Source organism: Suricata suricatta, chromosome 4, assembly GCF_006229205.1.
Source record: "Suricata suricatta isolate VVHF042 chromosome 4, meerkat_22Aug2017_6uvM2_HiC, whole genome shotgun sequence".
NCBI classification, from domain to species: domain Eukaryota; kingdom Metazoa; phylum Chordata; class Mammalia; order Carnivora; family Herpestidae; genus Suricata; species Suricata suricatta.
The window spans coordinates 55,338,077-55,362,652 of NC_043703.1; the positions used below are offsets into that span (position 1 = coordinate 55,338,077).

Sequence of the window (24,576 nt, forward strand, 5' to 3'; positions counted from 1 at the left end):
CTGTCAGTTACCAGGTAAGTCTAGGATGAACTTCGTGTGACAAGTGTTGCCCACACACTCTGCTTGAGGACCAGTTACTTCAGACCACATAGGCTGTCCCTGCCTGGCTAAATAAAGGAAAGCTCAGCCTTGTCTCGGTGGTCTTAAATTGCCTGTGATGCAGAATATGTCCTAACAAATCCTTCTTTTTTTTTAAATTTTTTAAAATGCTTGCTTATTTTTGAAAGAGGCAGAATACGAGTAGGAGAGGAGCAGAGAGAGGGGGAGACAAAGAATCTGAAGCAGGCTCCAGGCTCTCAACTGTCAGCACAGAACCTGACGTGGCTCTCAAACTCACAGAACATGAGATCATGACCTGAGCCAAAGTCAGACACTCAACTGACTGAGCTACATAGGTTCCCCAGTGCTGCTTGGTGAATAACTCTTGGCTATTTTGTGGAGAGGTTTTCTGGGTTGGGAGAATCTAGGTTTAATTTCTCAACAAGATCTTAAAATGATATAGTTCTATTTCATGCTGTTAAAAATACTCTGCCAGGCCTCCAGCAGATGTGAATACTTCTACAAATGACAACAAGAGACTTGGAGAGAGGTTAGAAGACTGGCTTACGGGTTAACCATGAGTACCAAACTCAAGTTCTCTTACCTTCATATCTGGCCTATTTCTAGAATAGATTTTGCTACCCCTCCTCATATTCTGGCATTACAGCTAACCCTGTAATTTGGACATGGAGAGTCTTCTGATCATCAAAGAATGAGAATAGCAAACTAGATTGTCCTATGCCTCACATGGCAAGGAATTGTCAGCTGGCTGACAAAAACTATGTGGGGAGCATGGAGGGAGGGAAGAGGGTTGGCTGTTGAGGACTACAGGTCAACAAGAAAAACTGATTTGTGGTGCCCCATAAGACTTGATGAAACCAACCAATGCCCCAGAGTTCATGAGGAAAGTGTTAAATGGCTATTAGGTACAAGTTCTAGCACCAGGGCTGCCCACAGGTTGAAATGCAGAGTACACCTATTCACGTGGGCTGCACCTGGAGTGGCGCTGTCCAGTGGAACTTTGTGTGATGGAGGTGTCTTACATCTGCACAGTTGTCCCTGGCCATAGCTGTCTACTGAAAATTGAAAGAGTATCAATGTGAAAATTATCTGTTAACCTTTAAAGTTTGAATAGCAATACACAGGTCTAGTGGCTCCTTAATGGATAGCTTTATGGAAACTACTTGATTCAATGGAAATTGTGGGGGCACACACACACTTGAACTATGAGGAGGAAATAAGTCTTAGTTATAGGATACTGATGATTATTGATCACTGACAGCAGGATGTGTAGGTACTGAGGTGGAAGTCCTAAAAGTTGCTAGCAGTGATGGGAACATTAAGATGCTCTTGTGGGCTTTCCAGCCATCTCATGAGGCCTATTTGCTGTCATTCTCACTTCATTATTTTCAAGTTCTGCTATCTTTATCTTGTCTACATCCTGGGAATCCTAAGAGGATTCACTTGGGAGAGTTTTAGAAATTGCTCTGTAGATTAAAATTCAGTATCAAGTGTCTATTACTCTGGGCAGTTTTGACGTGGAGAGATTAGACTTATGAAAGCTCCCCTTTAAAGAGTTCAGAGAAGTGCCTCTGTTACTAACGACCCAGGATGCCAACTCACACATACAGTTGGATCAGGTACATAGTTTGCCTGGAAAGCTGAGCTATCTTTAGGCCTCCACCTAGCCTCCTAGTCCCCCCTTTTCCTGGGGTCCTTCAGCGCCTAGGTGGAGCTAGCAAGACCATGCCTAGAGGCCTGAGGACAGGGAGAGGCTGGGGAGAGGTGGAGATAGTAACTGAGCTGGACGATCTGCATCTGGGTCCCAATCCTACCTCATTAGGAAATCCCGCGGGGGTCCTCATTGTCTTTGTGCCTTTGTCGTCTCCTTAACCTGAGCATCAACTGGGGTGGTTATACACTGTTGGGGGCTGGAGATTCATCATGTACTAGTCTTAAAACTTCTACCCTCACAGAGTATCTATTTCAGTGGGGGAAGCTTAAGATTAAACATAAATATACATAAATAGAAGGTAATAAGCTGGGTAGAGTGGGAGGGGTAGACAGGACAGAAGGTGCACATTCTGTTGGCTCATTTCCTATCTGGGGTGGAGTTTTTGAAGTAATAGAGTTCTGGGTTCAGAAACAGAAAAAAAACTAGTTTGTGGTATAAAAATGAGTTGTTATATCTTCTATATTTTTATATAGTTTAATGTATTAAACCACACTTGGACCTAATGGCATTGACAATAGTTACTTACAAAAACACTATATGTGAGGCCCAGAGTAGACGAAGTACCTGGCATAGATTATATCTGAAACACTGTAGATCTACTTTACAAGTTGGTACCAAATGACCTTCACCCTAGAAAGTGAAGGCAACTCTTATATTGTCCCCTTCCTGGATCCTGAAAATTTGTCATTTTTAATTTGAAATCTGTCTTGTTTTACCATTTTCTGCTTGTCAACTTTAATCAACTTTGTGACAGCCTGGTATGTATATGTGCAATGCAGCGTAAAAAAGAAGAGCCAATATAACCCTGTATGTTAACTACCTTGGAATTAAAATTTTAAAGGGGAAAAAATAAAACTGAGGAGACTATTCTCCACAGAATTCGGAGTTGCTGTTCCTCCAGAGCATCCCTTCAAGGATGTGTGAACAGGGAACGCCTTGGGTGACAGCATGAGCCTCTTCATCTGGAGCAAGGGGCTGGTTGCTTACTGTTTCTGAAGGATTTGCGTTTAAGCTCCAGTTTCTTTCCTGTGATGCACTACACTGTGTGTGGTTGTGAGACAGCTCTCTGGGTGGCACACTAGAGGAACTGGTGCTCAGGCAACTAGTGGAAAAATATTCTGATCCTCTAGTTATGCAAGGAGTCTCTGACCCAAGAGTCTCCTAACTTCTGCCAGCATCCATAAAATGGGCAAGCTAATCTGTTAGCTTTACACGTAGAGGTAAGCCTAAGATGCACCCTTAATTCTTGACATCTATTATGTGAATTAAATAGATTTTTGCCAGAACAGAATAAATTTAAGAAATAATAACCTTCAAGAAGTTACTGAAGAATCTAAACTTTCTTTATCCTGAGGTACAAGATAACCAGATTCCAAAGTAGATGATAAAAAAAGGATATTTCATTAATGGTCTCAGTATTCTTGCAAAGAGATGGTCCATTCCTAAGTAGCTGGTTTCCTCAGGCAATTAGAAACCTAGATGACAGAAATTGTTAATAGCGAATCAGTGGAAATCATTCCTATTTTTAAACATTTTCTTTGCATCTCTAAAGCATGGGGATGCCTTTTCCCTAGAGAGGTTAGACTTCAGGAAGCCCATAACATCTGCATCATCTGAAACCTCAGCATTCTTGGATGCACAAAGGTGCCAGAGGTGGGTCAGAGTCACGTTAAATGGAATTCCTGAAGGTTGCTGTGTGATTGGTAAGGCAATCTATAGATGAAATAGACGGCAGAGCTCTGACAGCTTGGTATTGAGACTGAAGAGTTGTGTAAGGTCTTGGAGGGTGAAGCGATGGCCAAAACCAAATAACTATTTAGAAGATCATGTATTGGGAAGAGTCAACCATATGACAAAAAGCAAACTCCAACTGAGGGAATTAGACTACCTAATGCTTGCCTAAAATACTAGATTATTTTTTTCTTTTTTGCTTTTTTGTTTTACTTCTTAGATGAAGGAATTAGCACCATCAAATATATAATTATACCTCATTCTTTTGAGAGTGTACTCAGGTGTAGAATATCTTAAACTCTCTAAATTTGACTGGGTATTTCACTGGGTATACCATATTTTCATTATGCGTCTTGAGGTACTTTACCAAAGAAGTCTAGGGCTCTTCACCCTTGAGGCATCCAAAAGTGCTCTATAAATGATATCAACATTTACTGGCTGCTGACATGCTGTCATTTCTGAAAATGAAAGGGTTCACTTCTATTAACAGTGCCACACAAAATTTGAATAAATTTAAATAAGAGGAAAAAATTACTGCATATCTATTTAAACCTTGATAATTGACTAACAATAGTATAAATTCATGGACCTTAGGGAATATGAAGGGAGGAAGGAAACTAGATGAAAGGAATAAAAAGTGATTAAACCAGGACACTAAAAGGACAAGCAACAGAAGAAAAAGGGAAATTGGGCTTAATGTCCTTCCGAGCACAAATATAATCTTGTCAAAAGAACAACTTATAAAGGAAAATATTTGCAAATACTACCTGGAAGGTTGATACCCAGAATATGTAAAGAATTCCTAGAAATCAACAAAGGAATAAGCATCCCAATTTAAAATAAAAAGGGCAGGGCTGGGGCACCTGGGTGGTTCAGTCAGTTAAGTGTCCAATTTTGGCTCATATCGTGATACCACGGTTTGTGGGTTTGAGCCCCACATTGGGCTCTGTGCTGACAGCTCAGAGGCTGGAGCCTGCTTCAGATTCTGTGTCTCCCTCTCAATCCCTCTCCTGCTCATGCTGTCTGTCTCTCAAAAATACTTAAAAAAAATTTTTTTAATGGGCAGAGGACTTGTACAGTTCATCACAGATGCACAAAAACCAATAAACACATGAAACATCGGTCCTTAGGGAAATACAGATCAAAGCCACAATGACATACTACTTCACGCCTACTAGTATGGCTACAATAAAAAACAAGGGAACTTTGGCTGGTGTGGAGAAACTGGGACCCTTACCTATTGCTGATGGAAATGTAAAATGGTATAGTTGCCATAGAAGAGAGTGTAGCAGTTCCTCAAAAAGGTAAACCTAGAATATGACCTGCACTTCAACTCGGTAAATACACAAAAGAATTGAGAATGGGACCCCAACAGATTCTTTTATGCCCAAGTCCATTACAGCAGTTTGCATGATAGGCGAAAAGTGAAAATCACCCATGTCCACCATCAGACAAATCAACAAATGTGCATACAATGGGCTATTGAGCTAGAAGAAATACAGTTCTAGACACATAGTGTAATGAACCTTGTAAACCTAAGGTAGACTCAAAAGAATACAATTCTACTTCTTTGAAATGGAGAGTGATTCATAGAAACAAAGTAGATTAGCAGTTTCTAAGGGCTGGGGTAGGAGGGAATGTGGAGTAATCCCTTAATGGTCACTTTCTGTTTGGCTTGGTAAGCTTGGAAAGCAAAAGTAGTGATGGTGGCACAAGATTGTAAAGGTAACACCACTAAATTAGGTATTTGATAGTGAAATGGCCCATGTGTTGTTAGAACTTGATTTTTAAAAGTACATGCCTTTTTGACTTTAAAAAAAAAAAAAAAAACTTGGTCAGACGTCTTTAAATAGGAAAAAAGTGAAGAAATCATTTGGACCAAATACCTGAAGGAATTATAGGCAAGCGAAACTAAAAGTACTAAACTAAAATACAGGCAACCGTAAGGACAAAAGATAATAAAGGCTATTAAATGCCAAATGAATGTTCTAAACATACTACTTCTGGCCAAAATGAGAAGCTATTGGGAGATGGCATAACAGAGTATGCTTTACCAACGTGAGGGAATAACTTGGATCTATTAAAATCCTAATAATCCTTTAATGGAAGAACAAAAAATTAATACAAGGTTATGAAAGTATTAGGATATAGAATCGCATGAAGGGTATTATCTTTGCTAAAATACATTCTACGTGGGAGACCAATGAAAATAGTTCTTGGATTAAAATTGCTAATATTTTCAACTCTTTTTTTAAGAAAGGAATGCTACTGCCTGTCTCCGTACCTTGTGCCTATTAATAATGACCTGTTAATTACCTATTGTAGTTTTGAGCTATATCTTAGAGTTATCAATTATACTCCATTTTAATCTGATGTATTCTATCAAAATTGAGTTAAAATAGACTACAGTCAAACCAGTGGCTTAGAGATGTTAAATTCCAATTAAGCTTTACTTGGGCTCTCCCTAAATATTCTCCCTTAATACCAAGACTTCAGGGTATAGGCCCTAGGACTGTAGTCCAAACTTGGCACTTCCCAAGTGAGGAGACGGACACAGCCCACATGCTGCTGAAAGCTGGCTGATCGCCCAGGTCTCTGGGTCTCAATACCTGGCGCATCTTGCCAGGGCAGCTTCCTACCCAGTGCTGAGCTTCAAACGGCAACGTACCAGGGACAGAGGGGCTTGGTATCACAGGGGCACTTGAAAATGCTCAACTTGCTATGAGCCACATCCATCATCCTTTCTCTCCTCCCTTTGAGGGGTCTTTTACATGGTGAGAATTATTTCCATTTAGAGTGATTGGACTTTAAGCTTCTAGCATGTACTAATGTGGAAAAAGCTTCCTAGAGAACTATGAAAGCAATCTGATTCAGATTATTTTATCCTTGTGAAAAATCTGTTAAAAGCCCATAAAGAGGTCAATTTTTATTTGAAAAACCAAGGGAAATCGATCATAAGACCATATCTTCTTCTATGATTGCTGTCTTAGTTCTGCTTGAAACTGGGTCTGGGCTTAAAAATCCTTTAAGTGTTTTAGTCCTCACTTGGTCTAACTCTGTTTCTATCCTGTTGTTTCAGGCTGCTGAGCCACCGATCTGGTTGCTACATAACCGATTGTCTTCTCTGCCTTGAACCGTTAAGAAAAACAAATGATTCTGAAGCTAGGCTATTTAGCATTATTCTTTCCATACGGTCTATAAATTATTCACCCAAGAACCATCCCCATTTCAAAATAACGAAGAGTTGACACATGTTCTAGGTAGGGAAATGGATAGGAGTTGCGCGTAACACTGTCCTTGGGGTCAGGCCAGTAAGCGGTTTCAGGGGTCTCCATATTTTGACATGCAACTTGTTCTGGGCATGATTCTGAAGGTTGAATGGACACGTAGAAATAGAATTCTCTGCCACTGGAACAAAAGTATCTTTGTTCAGAGGCTTGCTGACCATTCTAGGTATTGAGACCCAAGAGTATAAAGCGGAATTATAGTTAGGATTATCAAAATGTAATTGAATTCTAGACAAATCCCATGTAAGACTTAAGATTTTCTAAACTATTTCCAAAGGGCTTCAGGGAAATTAGTTGTATCTTCGTTGTATTTTACCTCTTAAATTATGGTAATATTATTGATGGGTAGGGATATCTTTCAAATATCATGGTCTTTCTTTAGATGTGAGAAGGTACCTTATTACCTTGACTAATTTGAAATGAAAACTGAAGAAATCAGGAGTGGCTTCTTATTGGTCAGTTTTGTGAGCAGTCCATGACTGTCTACTGTATTCATGATGAACACAGACAAGAACTGACCCCGTACCCCGCCCTTAAGTTAAAAGTCGAGTATGTTCTCCATGGTTGAACAGCTGTGTATTACTAGTGGAAATGCTTACATGGTTCTTTACAAACGTACAAGTCAGAAATCTTAAATAATGCAATATGATCCATGAGTGTACATTTAAAAGAAAAACCCAAATTTTAAATTGATACTTTGGGCAGTGTTTCTTAAGGTATACCAATTCCTGGGATTCTCTGTTCCTACTGGACCAGATTATGTGGGAATGGCCCCCAAACATTGAATTTTACAGTAATTTTAAAGTACTTCCACTGTTACCTTACAGAAAAGTCCTCCTTCACGAACATGAAGGAAGTTCTTATCGAAGGGTGGAAATGGTCTTGAGTTATGGGTTGTCATTTTTGTTTCACAGGGTTTCATGTCTGAGAAACTGGTCTGAGAATGGTTACTAGGGATGCTTCGAGAATACTGCACTTTCACAATTCAGTTGTTGTCTTTGAGTCTTTCCGTTTCTTTAACACTCTAAATGTTTGGCCAAACTATAAAATACCTCAAAATATGCAGATGAGCAAGTGGTGGCTATGACAGTTCATGGGGAAAAGGTCTGGGTGGGGGGTGGTTTTGAACACCATACCCAGAATCTGAAAGGTTCCCATTCCCCCAGAAGAACATGACTGATTTACACTGTTCTGTGACTGCTCTCAATTCTATGAGCAATAGAAACAGTCAAAAATGAAACCTCATTAATAAAATAACTATGTTTTGCTTGACTTAATAAGGCTTTCTCCTGCTGAGTTTAAAGCACCAAGTTATTGGAAAGACAAAGTGTGACTTTTAGCTTTTTCCTGAAGCTAGTATAATTCTCATGGTAGGTCTTTCATTCTTCTATGGCCAGTCTTGCCAAACTGGTTTCTATGGTAACAGACCTTAAATCTGAATACTTAAAAAGCTACTATAGAGATGTGTATCCAAACCTTCACTTGCTGTACTTGGCCAATGGAGGTCCTGTATGTGAAAGAGCTGGCACGTAACTTTAAAGAGGACTTGCTATCAGGGAAAAACTACAAGGGCCTATCAAACCCTATTTCTCTCCATCCCTTTGCTTCCCTATGCATTCTTCTAGGTTTTCCTCCATCCTCTGCTAGTTTATTTACTTAACTCATTCAAACATGATTGAGCTCCTCTATATGGCTAAATACACTCTGCCATTGTCTCTAGGTGTTTGATTCCTTGATAATGGCTTTAGGAGACAAATGGAAAGAAATAAGGCCTTCAGGTATATGTGGGGTGCATGTGTGTTAAGCCAGACTGATAAGGAAGGCTTGGTGAATTTTCATCGTGAGCCTCCAAAAGGTAATGACTCCATGTATATCTAAGAATGATGATGCCTGAATACAGTGGTGGGAGCCACAGTAGAATGCTGGTATGAATGTGCAGGAAGGTGCTGGGAACTTATGGTAGCTGGGAAATGTAAGAGGACCCTCTGCTTTCCCTCTGAGAAGAGAAACCACAGGTACATGGTTTATGGTACAACTTGGGCATTTATGAGGAGTTCGTTAGCCAGTGCCTAAGACAGACACAATAACTAGTGGGCCAAACAAGAAAACCAATGACCATCAGTTTTCTTCCAGCCAGTCTGGAGTATCTTTCATTGGTTGAAATTAAACTTTAATAAAAAACTGCTATTAAAAAAGAAAAAAAACAGATGGGTTAACTGCTGTATCAGAAGCATAAAGTACCTCTGATAAACAGAATTTGGGTTCCTGTATCCTCGGTAGTTTCCAAATTTCCTTTATCAAATAGATAAACTAGGTGGTGTCCTTAAATGTGATGGGAATTGGTCATGTCTTAACCATCTGAGTGTAACCTGTAAATCTGGTTCTTAAAAACTTTCACACTGGTTCTTCTGGGAGTTAGTAAAGGAACAGAGTAATGTTTTGAAGGAGAGATGAATCCATAGAATTAAATACATAAGAGTAGATAAGGAATGAGAAATCTCTGAATTCAGATAATACCCAGACATGTGTCTAGTAATTCACAAATGATGGACAGCAGATGGGATCTGGTTTAGAAAACACAGAACTGGAAGAAAGGGCCAAAACCAGAGCAACTTCAGTGAAGGTCAGCAGGGTTTGGAAGGAACAGCTTGAAGTGCAGAGTCAAGGATATACAGACAAAAGGGGACTGAGGAGCATTCTCCAAGGGCCGAAATCTTGGAGGGATCCTTGCTTTCTACTACTCACTTGCTCCTCTCCTGCTTATGTTCTGCACTGAATGTCAATGGTGAGGTTCAAGGTTACCACAGTGGGTGCTGGTTAGGAAGGCAGAAGGGATGAAGGTGACTTTGTATTCTCTGTAGTCAGAGCTGCTTGAGTCTCACATTGAGAAGGTATTCACATATTACTTGAGTGTATTATTAAAGTCTTCCAGATATGGGAAATCAGGAAGGCTTTGGTGACCTTGGGAATAGTAAAAAGCAGGGCAGCCAATGCTGGATGGTGCTTTGAGGGTGAAAAATGTGACAAGATGGAACAAGCAAGGGTAGAATCTTCAAGGAGTTAAATCAGAGGATGAAGAGTTGAAGATACTTTGGGGAAGTACAGGAAGTAGAGACAAAGTACTGAAGAACATTGATGGCCCTAGAAAACCTCTTTGGAAATTGGAAATGGGAATTAGAAGTAGGGAAAGGGGAAATATGGTTGATGGCTTTTTCATAGAGGAGAAGGGGATAAGGTCGTCTGCTTGGAGAATGTCTAATGTCTGAGGTTGAGAAAACTTAAATAGGAAGAGACCTGAAAGACCCACCAAGGATAAACCAAAGGACTGACCACAATTAGGGTCCAGGCAAAGTTGGAAAGCAGGGATCTCTGGGGCCCATGCAGTTCAGTGGGCTACTTTCTCTAACAGCTCCTGGTTACGTGAGTACAGCAACAGTAAGGGCTGGTGGTCTGAATGATCCAGGATTTGAGTTTTGTTAGGATAATGAAGAAGTTGGTAGTAGGACATGAAGGGTGCTGATGATAACCTATCAATTAGCTGATCTACCATAGTTTTTGACTTGGGGGTTTCTACCATCTAGCCCAGAAAGGATGGTCAGATGTGGAGAAAGTAGAAGCCTCTATAACCTGCAGTTTTCTGACACAGCCCATGGGCATGAAGGGACAGTATATGGATGCTGGTCTTCTGCTTTAAATGCCCAGAAGTGGGACACTTGGGTGGCTCAATCAGTGGAGTGGCTTTTGATTTCAGCTCAGATTATGATCTCACCGTTCATGGGATCAAGCCCCATGTTGACTTCCGTGTTTGAGATCCTTTTCCTTCTCTCTCTGCCTGCCCACATCTCATGCACACCTGCTCTCCCTCAAAATAAAACTTGAAAAAATGGTCAGAAGCAACAAAATGTGAGTCCTGTTCCTCATTTCCTTAACCATTTTCTTTGAGAGAATGATCAAAAAAGCAAAAAAGTCCATAAAGCAAGCCAAAGTAGCAGACTGACAAAGCATAAGCCCTTCTTCTTTACCACCAAAATCACTTGTTAATTTTTCTCACCAGCTTCCAGTAACCCTGGAGAGTATTTGCTAAGTGCTGTTTTATTGAGCATAGTGTCCCATAGCTATGGCTGAGGCTGCCATGCAGAAAGAAGTCAACTGTCAGTCTGGCAGGTTTTGAGCTCTGTGGGCCATTAAATGGCTTCTTATCCATGGGCAAGCATCCTAGAGGACAACCAAGGACATGTGCTCCAAAAGCCTAGCCTTTCTGTGATATTTCTAAAAATGAGAAGTGCTGGTCAGCAGGGAAGAGGTACCTAAATTCTGCACCTGTGGGCAGAAAAGGAAAGGACTGTGGCACTCAAGGGACAAGAAAAGGTGGGTTGAGTGAGTAGAGGCCCCGTGGAGCCTTTGTTCCAGAGTAGTGACAGCATGACTGGCCACTTGGCAGGGTGTCCAGTACTGTGCTACACTTGAGAAGGACAGCAATCTGTGCGTGGCTGTGCACATCCCTGTTCCTGGACACTGGCCCACTCACCTGCAGGCTGAGGTGGGGCCCAGAGCTCCTGAGTAAGACAGTGCAGGATGGCAGAGGCCAAAAAGAAAAGAAGAAAAAGGTGGGGGAGCATTTCACTCCACCCAGGAGATAAAATGGCTACAGAGACCAAGGGGAAGGGAGAATTCTATTAGTGTTTCAGGTTTGCCCTTGTGTCCTGGTAGATGCTAGCCTACACTGTGATCTCCCAGCAGAGGGAGGAGAACAGGTAACCAACCCATTTGCTTCTTGTCCTGGTTGCTTGATGAATCTCTGGACTCCACTTCCCAGGCTAACTCCTGGCGATAGGGAGTTGGGCATAAATCGTCAGGTCCCAGAGGAGAGAATCCCAAGTGGACTCCTCAGATACTTGGTTTCAGGCAGTGGCGCTGGGAATTGGCTCCAGCATTAAGGCCAACAGAACACTGGTGTTGAGCTCATTTTATTCAGTTATTTCAATTTGTATTTTCCAAGTATTTTTTTTTCCAGGAGATAGGATATGATAGAAAAATAAAGCATAGTCTGTTATTCCTCTAGGACCTATATGTGCATATGGCTCTTAAAAATGCCGAATGCTAAAATTTTAGGCAGTTAGATTTGTTTCTATACATTCAGTTCATTCCATATAGAATTGGAGTCTGCTTACAAAAACACAGAAAAATAGAAAAGACCAAAAAGGCACACAAGTATGCCACTCAAAAGGTCTAGAAAGTTGACTTATAAAAAATTTTATTTTCTGGAGCTAGATGTGATTTCTAAAACTCAAAGCAAGTGAAAATAGTCCTGGAAGGTCTGAAAGAATACAGGAGTTGATTTAAGATGACAAATGCTATTATGTATTCTCAACCCAGAGAATACATATATACATACATATATGGGAACTTGGATTACGATAAAGTGGCCTATCAAATCATGTGGAAAATAAATAGCATAAGTAGTGGGTATAGAGAGAATAAAATGACAGGTTAAACTCTAAAAGGCTCAAAGACTTAATATAAAATCAATAAAAGTAATGAAAGATACTTTGGTAACTTGGTACTGATAAAGGCAATTTTAGTAGCTCAAAATTCAGAACCCTTAACAACATGCATAAAAATGACATAAAAACAAAAATTCCTATGGAGAAAAACCACCAATGTCAAGTGACCAGTGGTAATGCATTGGGGATATCTAGATAAATCATGAAAAGTGACAAAAAGCTAATCCCTGTAACTTGTTAGGGGAGAAAATCCCAAGTACCTTACAGAAAGGTTTACAGGTTATAACACAAGACACAAACACCATATTTTCTCACTAAAAGTTGTGACCTAGGTACTATTACTATCATCATGTTTTGGGGACCTAAGGTTTAGGGACGTTAGTAAACTTACTCTGTCACAAAGATTAGGAGTGATAGTTAGATAGTGAGACTCCAGACTTTCACCTTATAACCCAGATCTACGGCCAATGAGCCATACAAAACAAGATAGAAAATTTTCTAAAGATACTCAAAGTCCTATATAAAAAATTAAGGCTACACCAAGATAGTATTTTCATTGTCCCTGAGGTTTCTCTATAAATCTGTACTAAGAAGGTAAATTTTTGACCTACTTGAAGGCAAGAGGTTGTACCTACTGGCTAAGGCCTTTAATTGAGGATTTATGCATGGTGTCAGTTTGTGAAAACATAGGTTCTGAGTAAATGACACAGCTTGCCTTTCTCCTATTACATAAGTAGTAATGTAAAGGATACATGGTCATAGCCTTGAGGAGGGAGGGGAAAAAAGCTTTGTATTTGAACACAGGATACTAAAAAATTACTCCATGAGCTGCAAATAGATTTCTGAAATGCAAGAAAAAATATAAACTGGTGTGTTTGCCTGTTATATGAGTGACTGTGAAAAATAGTCCTTTTTACTTTTTCTATCTAACCTTTGCCTTTACTTGATAAAGACAGGGAATAAAGTATGTTCTCTTCTTACATGACATTAGCAAGGCAATCGGTGAGGGGGAAAGGGTTTGCTTATTTTATAGATTGTAGTGAAGTCATGATTGCCTCTAAACATGGGAATTGGGTTTATAAAAGGATGATGAAATCCAAAGAACCCTAGGATCATTCTTAATCTAATGCGTCAATCTTTTCTGTCATCAATTCTTTACTCAAAGAAGCTCACAAATAGAAAGTGCAATTGATTTGTAATTACGTTCATTTTCCTCGGAGTCGGATGAAAGCCTTGGCAACAGTAAAATGACCAAGCTAGTAGCGGTAAGCAGGGGAGGCAGCAGCAAATCTCAGAAACAGCCAAGTGCAGGAAAACTGGAGCTATCTAATCTAGGCTGTGGTTCCCAAGGTTTGCCGTATGTTAGATTTGAGCAAACGTGGATGGTCAGCCACCATCTCCATGAAGCGTCTCCTGTGCCACAGATGTAAATGTTTCATTCTTGACCATCCTAACAATGTAGAGGCCAAAACTATACAGAAGAATACGAGAGAAAACATAACAATCATGCCTTTTTTTTTTTTTTTTCTAATTTCACCTTCTTGGCAAACGTAAAGTCTTCAGATTCTCCCTGCTAATAGATCTCCATGAATTCCTACTTTACCAGAATGGGCTCAGATCATCCACACCACGCTGAAATCTTTTTTCACTCACAATCACGGACACTTTTCTAGTGGAATATCCAATAACCTCGCCTCAATATTCTTAAGAGCTATAAAATGTTCAGTAATTAGGATAAAAACAACAGAGTGAACCATCATCCAACCTTCTTGTCTACTACTTCCCAAGACTTCTGCACCTTTAATATGGCAGGCATAGATTATTCTACTTGTTTTTCTGTAGAACAAATTATCGGAAGTAAGTCAAATTCTAATAACTTTGACTAGACTGTCCAAGAGCAATTCGTATTCACACAAATAGGATATGACCATCCATGAAAACACCTAGTATGGTGCCCTACTCACTTTAATTTTGCTAATGAGACAGGCGAGCAATGGCACTGCATTGTTTTTTCCACGACTGTTACAGAAGCTCAGCATTTTCCGGTCAAATTATCTCCCCCTGCCCCCGTTTTTCCAGCATTCATCATCCATTTTGTTTCTGTTCATATTTCTATTTCTCCTATTTTTATTATGGGTTGTCTTTTTGTTTATCAAAATGTACGTACTTTCTGTATGTTAAGAATGTGAACCCTTGGTCTTTTGGTACAAACAAATTTTTCTTTTGATTGTTTATACTGATTTTTAGCCATAAAAATTTTCCCGTGTAGTCACCTGTGTCTAGATCTTTCTAGTTTGTGCATTTTTTACTTAAAAAGCTATTGCAATACTAAGCCATCTTAAAATTATGGGAAAGTCTGTGATTTGGGCCTCAAGGTGAATGAGGAAATGAGACACTTAGAGGAACAGACCAAGAGGCTGAGTAGCTGAAGAGTCAGCAGCAGTCCTTATGGTGCTGAGGAGACAGGACTTCTGAGTCATGCAGAATGGAGCACACTTGAGACTTTGATTTGAGGTCATGAAGGTATACACCCTAGGTGTAAGGATAAACTAAAAACCAGTGCTTAAGAAGAGCCAGCCTAAAATAAGCTCAATCGCTAATGGGATTAAGGGGATTTATTGTAACTATGGAAGCTGAAGAACCCCTATCTGGGGAAAGAATATTCACAATTTTTTCCAGTGTCCAGTAGTCAAAAAAAGAAAAAAATACCAGATATACTAGCAGAGCCAAAGGGAAAAACCCCAGAAAACAGAAATTCTCAGATTAACTCAGCTATACAGACACATGTGATTCAATATTTAAGAAAACAGATAAAAAGAATTAGATGGAAATAAGAAAACTAAAAATACAGTGATCTACTGGGGCTACAGTACATAGGTTGAGCAGCAAATTAGAAGTAGCTGGTGAGAGAATTAACAATCCAGAAGAAAAAGCAGTAAAACTATCCAGACTAAAAAAGACTTAAAGATGACAAAAGGTAGAAAAGTTGAGTCCTAGCCATGAAAGTTCTATCATCTGTGAAACTGGAATCCAAGAAATATGTTGGAGAGAGAGAATGTGGTAGATGCAGTACTTAGGTAATTTAGCAACCTTCTGGGCCATTAATATAAGACATCGAGTGACAAGCTTCAGAATGGATACAAGCACCATGCAGGACAAAACCTAAGCTAAGCCACATGTGGGTACCTCATAATAAAATTGCTAAGATAGAAAGAAAAAATCCTAAAGCAGCAAAGGTTGGCAAGAGACGGTGGTTTCTAAGGAACACCACTGAACCTGAGAGCTGAGTTCCCACGAACGAAATCCCATGAGCCAGACCTGGAGCTTGCCACTTGGAAACTGCTGGGAAATCAAGAAACTTTGCATTCTTGACTGAGCAAAAATTCTGCTTAAAAAGAAAACAAAGGGGTTGAGAATAATATGAAAGAAAACTACATGGTTGTTCTAAGAGAAATTCCCTAGAAGTAAGGCCAGCAGAATCGTGGAAATGACCAAAGCAGTGAACGGCCACAGAAATGGTCAGTATGTGGGACATAGAACAACACTTAGATCATGGGGGTTTTAAAACGATTCTTAAAATTAGGACATAGGAAAAAAAATAGGAAATCTCAGGGTATGTGGAGTTAAAATATTCTACAGGTTTTCCACTGTTCAAGAAAGGATAGAAGTAATTTTTGTTAGACTCTATTAGGGAATACACACACACACACACACACACACACACACACATTAAATCACTAAAATGATTTAAAAGAAGTAACAAGCTTATCAAGGGGGAACAATGAATAATTCTTGATCAGGCCACAAGGAAGAAAGGACAGTGAGAAACTAGAATACAGAATAAATGGAACAAGAGAAAGAACAAAAGTAACCGGGTAAATTTAAACCCAAATACTGTATATCTGGGTTACATCAAGTAAAAATGGAGTAAATACTCCAATTAAAAGGTAAAGATTGGATTAAAAAGAAAATCTTATTTGTTGCTTGAAAGCAATACTCTTTATTAAATCAAAAAAGTGACAGTAATAAGATGGAATAAGATAAATTCAGAGTGTGATAAAAGGGAACGGGCATAGCTATACTAAGATCAAATGACGTTGATGTTAAGGCAAGAAGAATTGCATTTAATAATAAAGAATCAATATAAAAGAAAATTTGTAGCTACTAATCCAAGGCAAGGTAGAAAAGGTAAATAACTACTGAAAAAAGGTTAGAGTTGTAATTAAAGATCACATTTGAAAAGGTAGAAGGATGAGAGATTTAGAACTAAAATCTATATAACCTTTAAAGAACATTCCTACTTAAATAAAAACCATGGCAGGGGGGAGTAATGCCGCAAATTTATTTACTGTAGCTAGAAAAAGAATCTTTGTAAGAAAACTACACTACAAGGTCCTCCAAAACCAATTTCATTTAGGAATGTACTGTGGGAATGCAAGGGCAGTTCAAATTCAAATTTATCAAGAAAACAAGATTTGATCAGTTTTCCATTTAATTTATTGATCTATCAATAGATGCTGAAAAGGTTATATGTTCATTGGCACAAGAACCTGTTATATTGTATACACAGAATTCCATCTCAACTAAGAATCTAAATGTAAAACAGAAACGGAAGCACTACAAGAAAGTTGAGAATATTTATGCTCAGCTCCTTGAGGTTCTTTTAGATTTTTTTTCCCCCTTTCCCAATTGTCCTCTACTCAGCCTTGTATCTCAGACTTGGGGTATAGAACCTAGGTAACCTCTGTTTTAGTTTTCTTATCTGCCTTCTCCCACCACATTGTCAGAGGTCTCCAAATACATATCTTAGTATATTCTGTGCTAAGCACATAATAGCTTTGCTGTAAGTATGGCTTCATTGATGGGGATGCTTATTAGCACCCTCACAACCTTTCCAGCCTGCCTTCCTCCTGGGCTGATGGCTGAATGGAGCAATGTCCTCCTGTGAAACTTCTCGGCACCTTATTTCCTGTAAGGTGCTTTAAACACTGCCAGTTGGTAGTCTTTGCTCAGATAGTCTTTGCTCAGAAACAGCCGTTACTACTCCTGCTATTCAGCTCGACTCAGACGGGGGCAAGGGCTGTTAGAACAGCAGAAAGTGAGAAGGAGGGTAATGCTCCTAGCGTCTGTCTCGTCGATGGGACAGTGTACAAGGGTAAAGCTTGAACATAGCATGGCTTTCTTCCTTTGCGTTACTGCCTACTTTTTCTAATCACATCTTCCCGTTTGTTTCAATGCTCCTCAACGCTGGTTGCACCCTTAGAATCACCCTACCATGGACCAATTAAATCACAGTGCTCCCCAGGGGTGCAGCTAGGATTGGGAGCCACTAGTCTTTGTCTTCAAATACAGTGAGTCTAAGATGCATAGATCCAGAAACCACAAACTTTTTTTTTCTTAAAGCAAAGATGATTTCGTGAAGAAGGTGGTCATTCAGCAGTAAAAGCAGGGCTTGGTGCCAGATGGTGAGAGAGTCCCAGCCCTGCCACTAGTTGGAGAGCTGATCCTGCAAGCCACACAGCCTTTCATGGCTCTGGTTCCCTACTTGATCAAATAAGCTTAATGACCCCTATCTCCTTCAAACTGCAATAGGAAGTTTAAAATGGAAAACAGAGGACTCTTTGCAACTTGGAAAATCATGCAAATTGTTAGCATTTCCATAGTAAATGCTATGAGTCCCCTTTGCTAGCTGTGCAGGAATCTATTCACTTGAACCTCAGTTTTCCCATCCAGAAGATGGAGTCACCTACTCTGTAGAAAAATCTGAAGCAGCAAGGCAAACCATAGGAACTGAAAAACACAAAATACCCTCATGTATTAGCAATGATCTAGGATTTTTATTACCCGCTGTGGGTGTACTCAAGATTTTGATGTCCAGCCTGCCATCAAATCCCACAGTCTCTCATGTTAGTAGATGTGGGTACCCATGTGGCCATAAGCAGGTGCAGTATTCTTGGTTGCAAAGCTTCGCAACTTTAAAGCAAACATCAGGGACTGTTTGATGACAGACCAAGTCTGCTGCGGTGACAGGTGCAATTGACTTTACTACCTGGGACCTGCCCCTTTGGCTTCCATTACCCCGCCTTCCTGCTTGTTGGGTGTGTGACAGAAGATCAGTACTGGTGACAGATCAACGTGTGTGATCAACACAAGGGGGTTGAGATCCTCTGGGGTGTGGTGACCTAACAGGAGGAGGGTTTACAGAGCACGGGGCAGGCAGAAACGCCTTGTCCCTGAGCAAGTCCTCCCTCTGCAAGTCCTCTGTCCCCGCCATCTGCCTCTGAGTTACAGAACCTGGTACCTTTTTCTCCAGGCTCCAGAAGCTGTGTGTCATCCACATGGGGCTCTGTAGTCTTCAGCTGACCACAGGTCTAGTGGTAATAAATGCTGAGGTCTCTGGGGGAATTTAATATTTCGAGTAGTGAATATGATAGTGTGAAATAGGGAACAAGCATTTGGAAGTGGCTTTGGCACAGTGAGGTCCAATTGTGGCACTGTAGGTGTGGATGGTCTAAACTGTGCAAACGTTGTTATCAGCTGTTGACATTCATAGATGCTCCCTTCCTAAAGCAAACCGGATAATTAGTACATTCTAACTTTGCAACAACAGCAAGAACAGCAAAACACCCTCATAGAGTCAGGGTGTCAGGTTTCAGTGCCACAGAAAACAAGTCCCTTTGGAAGGGGTGAACTGTCCTTTCAAATGAGACATTTAAAATCCTGTGCTCAACTTACCCACTGATATGGTCCAAACAGCAATGATTTTCAGGAATGCCTTCGTTCTGGAGTTGAATCGGCTGTGATGGATGGGATTCTGGATGGCAACGTAGCGGTCCAGTGAGATGGCACAGAGATGCATGATGGAGGCCGTGGAGAAGAGCACATCCAGGTAAATCCAGACGGCACAGAGCTTGCTAGGTAGAGGCCACCGGTAACCTGTGATGCGGAAAGTTAGTGTCAGAAAGGAACCTCAGGCCTCTGGTGTGTGGTACCTACCCTCCCACCAGGGTTTCCATTCTAGGGAAAGGCACAGGTGGTGGCAAAGGCCAACACGATATACTGTCAATACTTTAAAAAGCCTAAAAACAATTAGTTACAATAAGATCATACTCGCTGACGAACACAAGGTTTGGACGTTTCTTGGGCCGGCATTCTGCCTGCGTGTCATGGCTAACGTGGGTTGTCTTCATGGTTTCTCTTGCTCTAGCTTCTCCGCCTGAGAAAATCGACCTTTACTGTTTTTAATGAGCTAGCAGCCTTGATGTATTTTGAGCTCCTCTATTGAAGCCCCTCTTGCAGGGTACAGCCTTTAGTTCACCTCTTACCGGGCTGTAGCTTCCCGGAGATTCGACCCACCTGTTAGCCACTCATACTGCTCAGTCTTGCACCGCGATGGCATTTGGTAGTCTCCCAATAAACGCCATTGGTGTGAATGAATAAATGATTAAAAGGTCTAGATGGAGACTATTTTTATTTGGAGATACAAAGATTATTACATAGTGTTTGGGGATGTTTCACTCTAATTTGGGATGTGGCTAGAGAAAACATGCAGAAAAGCACGGTGTTCCTGCCCTGACTATTGTTTCAGGGCGGTGGCTCTCAAACTTGAGGGAGCCTCAATCTCCTAGATGGGGTCTTAAAATGGTATTGCCAGACCCCACCTGGAGGTCCTGATTATGTGACTCTGTGAGGGGGCAGAAGTGTCCTTTCTAACACGTTTCCAGGTGGCGCTGCTGGTCTGAGGATAACACTTAGGCAACAGCTGCCTATGGCAGTGGTGGTCAGCCCTCCCTGCACTTGAGAACCAGCTGGAGAGCTTTCCTCTAGGTTCTGGTGCCCAGGAGTGTGGGCAGAGGTAGGCCCCTAGCTAGGCGCTCTGGGGTGTGGGCAGAGGGGGGCCCCAAACAAAGTGTTACAAAGCGGCCCCTGATGATTGCATTAGGAAGAGCAATGCAGGAGGGCCCATAAGGCCTCTTTGAAGTGCCCTGTCTTTGTTGGAGAGGGGATCAAACAGGTGACCCCAAATTAGTTTTGATAGCTGTATAAACAATGATGTTAGATCCGCGTGTGTGTGAAAAGGCAAATCCTAAAGATGACCTTTCCTTTGCAATATTTCAGACCGACAAAGTTGAACAAGCTACGTTCGCAAACATACTCTATGAAAATGCCACCTCCTATATTTAGGAAAGTAAAGGGTGCGGGACACCCGCCTAACTTAATGTCTTTCACTCTATTTGCAAAACAAAGGAGCGTCTTCCTTTGTAGTGCCTGGAGGGGAAGCCACACTCTGCCTGGTTGTAACTGATGGCCCTTTGAGTGGGCTCCGCAAGGAGGAGGCAGTTGAGGCGGGGCAAGTCTGGTTTCCGCCGCAAGGATAGGGAGGGGGCGTTTCCTCAGCCTGCGGTGACCAATTCTGGGAGAGGTGCTGCTCTGGCTGGAACCGCCTGCATGCGGAGTGGCTGCCGCCAGGGGGCGCAGTTGCACCCCGAGTGGGAGGCACTGGCCAGGTCCTAGCTTCTTAACCCAGCAGGCGCGTGCCTGCCTCCCACCTGCCACTGGAGTCACCCCCGCCCTCTTGCTGTGGTTTTGGTTCCCTGACGGAGCCTCTGGGTGCTGTGCGCCATTCCCGGAGTGTGCCTTCGAGGAGGGGGGGGCGGGGTTTAGGAAGCGAGAACCTTTGTAGCCTATCTGGGAAATGACATGCGAATTTAATGAAATTACCCCAGTGTGACATTGGAGTGGCCAAACGGAGGCTGGCCTTGGCATTATTGACCCTGTGCGGGCCGGCATTTGCTCTGCGTTGCCCGTCTCCTTCCTCCTCCACACTCAGCGTCAGGGTGATACATATAGGGTATTTTTGTTGTTGTTAGCTCTTAAGACGCGGCCAGAAAATCCCCTTTGACAATGACCGTAATGTATTTCTAGCTCTGGGTGACTGCTATGTGCCTGTGTCAGCAGTCTAAATATTCTTTTAAAAAGAAATCCAGCTGTATTACTCATAATTTGAAAAGAACATCACATTCTGCATCCCGCTGAAGCCGTCCCAGTGTTTGCTGACTTGCTAAGAGGTTTGACTCTCTGAAACTGTTGAAGACAGCAGGATTAATGTCTTCCGGTTTGTTTTCTACCCTCCTCCAAACCAGACGGGAGGAGTTGAGGTAGATGTGTTTTTATACAGAGTCGAGGGTATAATTCAGAGGCACACGTCCAAATTAGCTTCTCTGGGTAGGGAGCAACTGACACTGTAGTAATTCATTTATTCTAAAGGAGAAGCTGCATATTTTAACATCAAACCCACTGCACCACTAAGATTCTCTCTGCACATATTCTAAGGCAATTGGGAAGGTTTTTCCACTCCATCAAAGGTGCTGAAAAGTGTGACAAAGATAAAACTGTTTTGTCCTGGAGGCTGGAATACTTGGGAATCTATAGAAGTGAAAATCCAGTGGATTCAGAATGACAGATAAATTACTGCTTTATGATTTATATTTTGGGGGGCATTTAAAATTACTACACAAAATGTGTTTCAAAGCCCCAAATTCTCCAATGATAACAGGTTATCTGATCTTGTAAGATGTGTAAGGCTCACTGTAAATTTAACAAGTATAACAAAGTAGACCCTTGTCTATAAATAAACCCTGGTGTTGTGTTTGTCCCTTGAGCCCCGGCTCATCTGCTCCTCACATGCACATGCTGTTACCAGCGTGGGTACAGCTGGGAAACTAATGCCACTCACCATACAGGATGGTTAACATGGACACGGGCATGACAAGGAAACCCAGAAGCATATCAGCTATGGCAAGTGACATCAGGAAATAGTTGGTGGCGTTCTGCAGCTTTTTCTCTAGGGACACTGCCATGATGACGAGTATGTTTCCAGCAATGGTTAGAATGATCACGACAGCTGTCAGCAGAGCAGACCAGTGTTTTTCCTGGAGATGAAGTAAGGAGAGGCAGGGTGGCGAGAGACAGCCCTCACAGGAAAGGTTGGTTCGATTTTCCGAGTCCACTGTCCAGTTAAATGCATCTGAAGTGTTAGCTTCTCCGGAGTTAAAGTCATTATTGTAGAGCCTTGTGTCATCACTTAATGGCATTAAGGACTTTGTAGTTGAGCTCAAAGAAGCATTTTCTTCAAAAAGAACATCCATTTCTAAGCCGGAATTGGTAGCAGGAGAAGTAAAGGCAAACTAACAGGTTAGAGCCTCAGCTGGCCGTCCATCTTTCTGTCCCCACGCTCTGTCACACGGAAGCTGGTGTACGTGTTGAGCTCCTTGGGTTGCCTTTTTTCCCTCATGATCACAACGGTAGTGGAGGCACTGCTGTGGCTCTTTAGATTTCCTTCCTTCACAATGTTAGTGGAGTCTTGGTGGGTTTGTTTTTTTCCTTCAAAGCAAGGTCAAAAAAGCAGAATGAACTTTTTAACAGAGAGGGTGCAGAGTTTTGAGGCTTCAAGAAGAAAAATGTGATCCTGGCCAGAAAAGAAAAGTTTGGTGATTACCAGGAATCTCACGGAGCTCTCACTCTCTTGGTTAGGCTGATCCCACTAGTTTAGCCACAGCAGTATTAAAATAGCATGCAATCCGAAACACTGGGGCAGCGTGCATTCTACATTAAGAAAAGTCAATTAAAAACACGTCCAGTGTTAATCCCATAGTAATTGGATCTAGCTGGGGTTATAGTTCTAAGTCTCAGGCTGAATGTCGGGAATTTCCCAGCTGCTGTCGGGAATTTCCATTTGCATTATTCTTAGTTAATAAAAGAAGAAAAAAAGTCTTAAGCACAGATCAGACAACTTTCCACACTAGCAATTCTCATGGAAACGGTAACATTTTGGCCAAGCACGATTTCAAGCCAGAAAGAAAATTACACGGCAATAAAATACAGCAGCATGAGAACTTACATTTGTCTTCAGGGTCCACACGTTAGACATACTTTGCTGTTCTGTGACTTGCCGCATCTCTCATGGTAATTAAGCGAGTGTAGAGTCCCTTCTTCCTGAGCATCGACCAGGCATAATAGGATAGTAATTTGATTTCTGTTTTTGCTGACTTCAAAAACTGCATGCACGAGTAGAAGCACTTCCAGCGCTGCGCGGTCTGTCTGCTGGCTCTGCCCTCACTCAGCTGGGTCACTCCCTCCCTGTGCGGCTCGCCTGAGCCAGGCACACGTTCAGAAATCATTCATGAGCCCCTCTCAAAGTCACACAAAAGAAATCCCGCAGGAAAGTAGGGAGAGCTGCCTGTGCCAAGGGATTCGTGGTTTCCACGGAATGGACCAGCTCTCTGGCTGCCTTGTTCACTTCACCAGACCTCCCTCTATCTGCATGTCATAAACTGCAAGGTAGCAACAGCCAGGGAGGGCGGACCAAACAGGCTTGCTTTTTTTTTTTTTCTTTCTCCCCTCTTGTTTCTCCTTTTTGCTACATGTTAACACTGGGAAGTTTTCTATTGTTAGAAACTGGAGAAATCACCTTCTGCACAGATGGCTAAAGCAGGTAAGCTGCTCTGTGATGTTTTTAGGGTGAAGTGTAACAAATAAGGCTGGAAAATGGCATATCCCGGGAGCACTGTAAGCATGCACTGCTTCCGTTCAGAGCCTCTAAATGCTTAATGCCTGAAGTGCAGTCATTGACGTCAGTGACTTGGGCTCAGCGTGGCCAAGCACCTCTTGGCGATACTCAAACTATCAGTAGAATTTTTAGTTATTAAAAGCATAACACCGTTCAACTAACTTATGTTCTCCAGAAATCTACCCCGAAGTAATTCAAAACCTCAGGTGTGGAAGACAGTTAAGTTTTTTGGAGAGAATTTTGAAGACCCCCTGCTTTACTTGTTAAAAAACAAAAACAAAAACAAAAAACCCAGAAAAACAAAAAAACTCTTTTCAGGTTTCTAAAAGTGGCTATATGGCAGATACAGAAGGGTATATGTGTATACACACGCTATCTCCTTGTTTTTATAGATGAAAACAGGAATCTTGTCTGAATAGCATGGTTTTCTAGGTTTCTGTTCATTTTCACATTGTCTTTGGACACATTCTGTCACTTGGGTCTTTTTGATGTGTCTCTGGACAAAAATATACCTTGTTAGCAGATTATTACTCTCAGCTCTTGACTTAAACTTTCAGTTGCCTCCTGACCCCCTTCATCTGTGCCCTAGAAGACCTTGACTCTGCATCTTTCTCCCTACTCCATGCCAGCTTCTTGGTGCTTATCTCCACCCATTCTCTTAGTCATGGAACGAGCATCTCTTTAGACAGCTGGCTGTTAGCAAGACTCTTC

The 24,576-nt window shown here is 41.5% G+C and overlaps 1 protein-coding gene across 1 annotated transcript in view; it reads right to left on the reverse strand.

The window, feature by feature from the left end:
- The window catches only part of HTR2A (5-hydroxytryptamine receptor 2A), a 57,950-nt gene extending 35,160 nt beyond the window's left edge, over positions 1-22,790 (reverse strand). Inside the window, exons 1-2 of the mRNA XM_029936740.1 lie at positions 22,033-22,790; positions 19,032-19,232 (exon numbers count right to left, since the gene is read on the reverse strand). Of these exons, the coding sequence (XP_029792600.1) occupies positions 19,032-19,232; positions 22,033-22,444 (613 nt within the window). The 5' untranslated portion in view covers positions 22,445-22,790. The remainder of the gene's footprint in view (positions 1-19,031; positions 19,233-22,032) is intronic.
- Between the last annotated feature and the right edge of the window lie 1,786 nt (positions 22,791-24,576).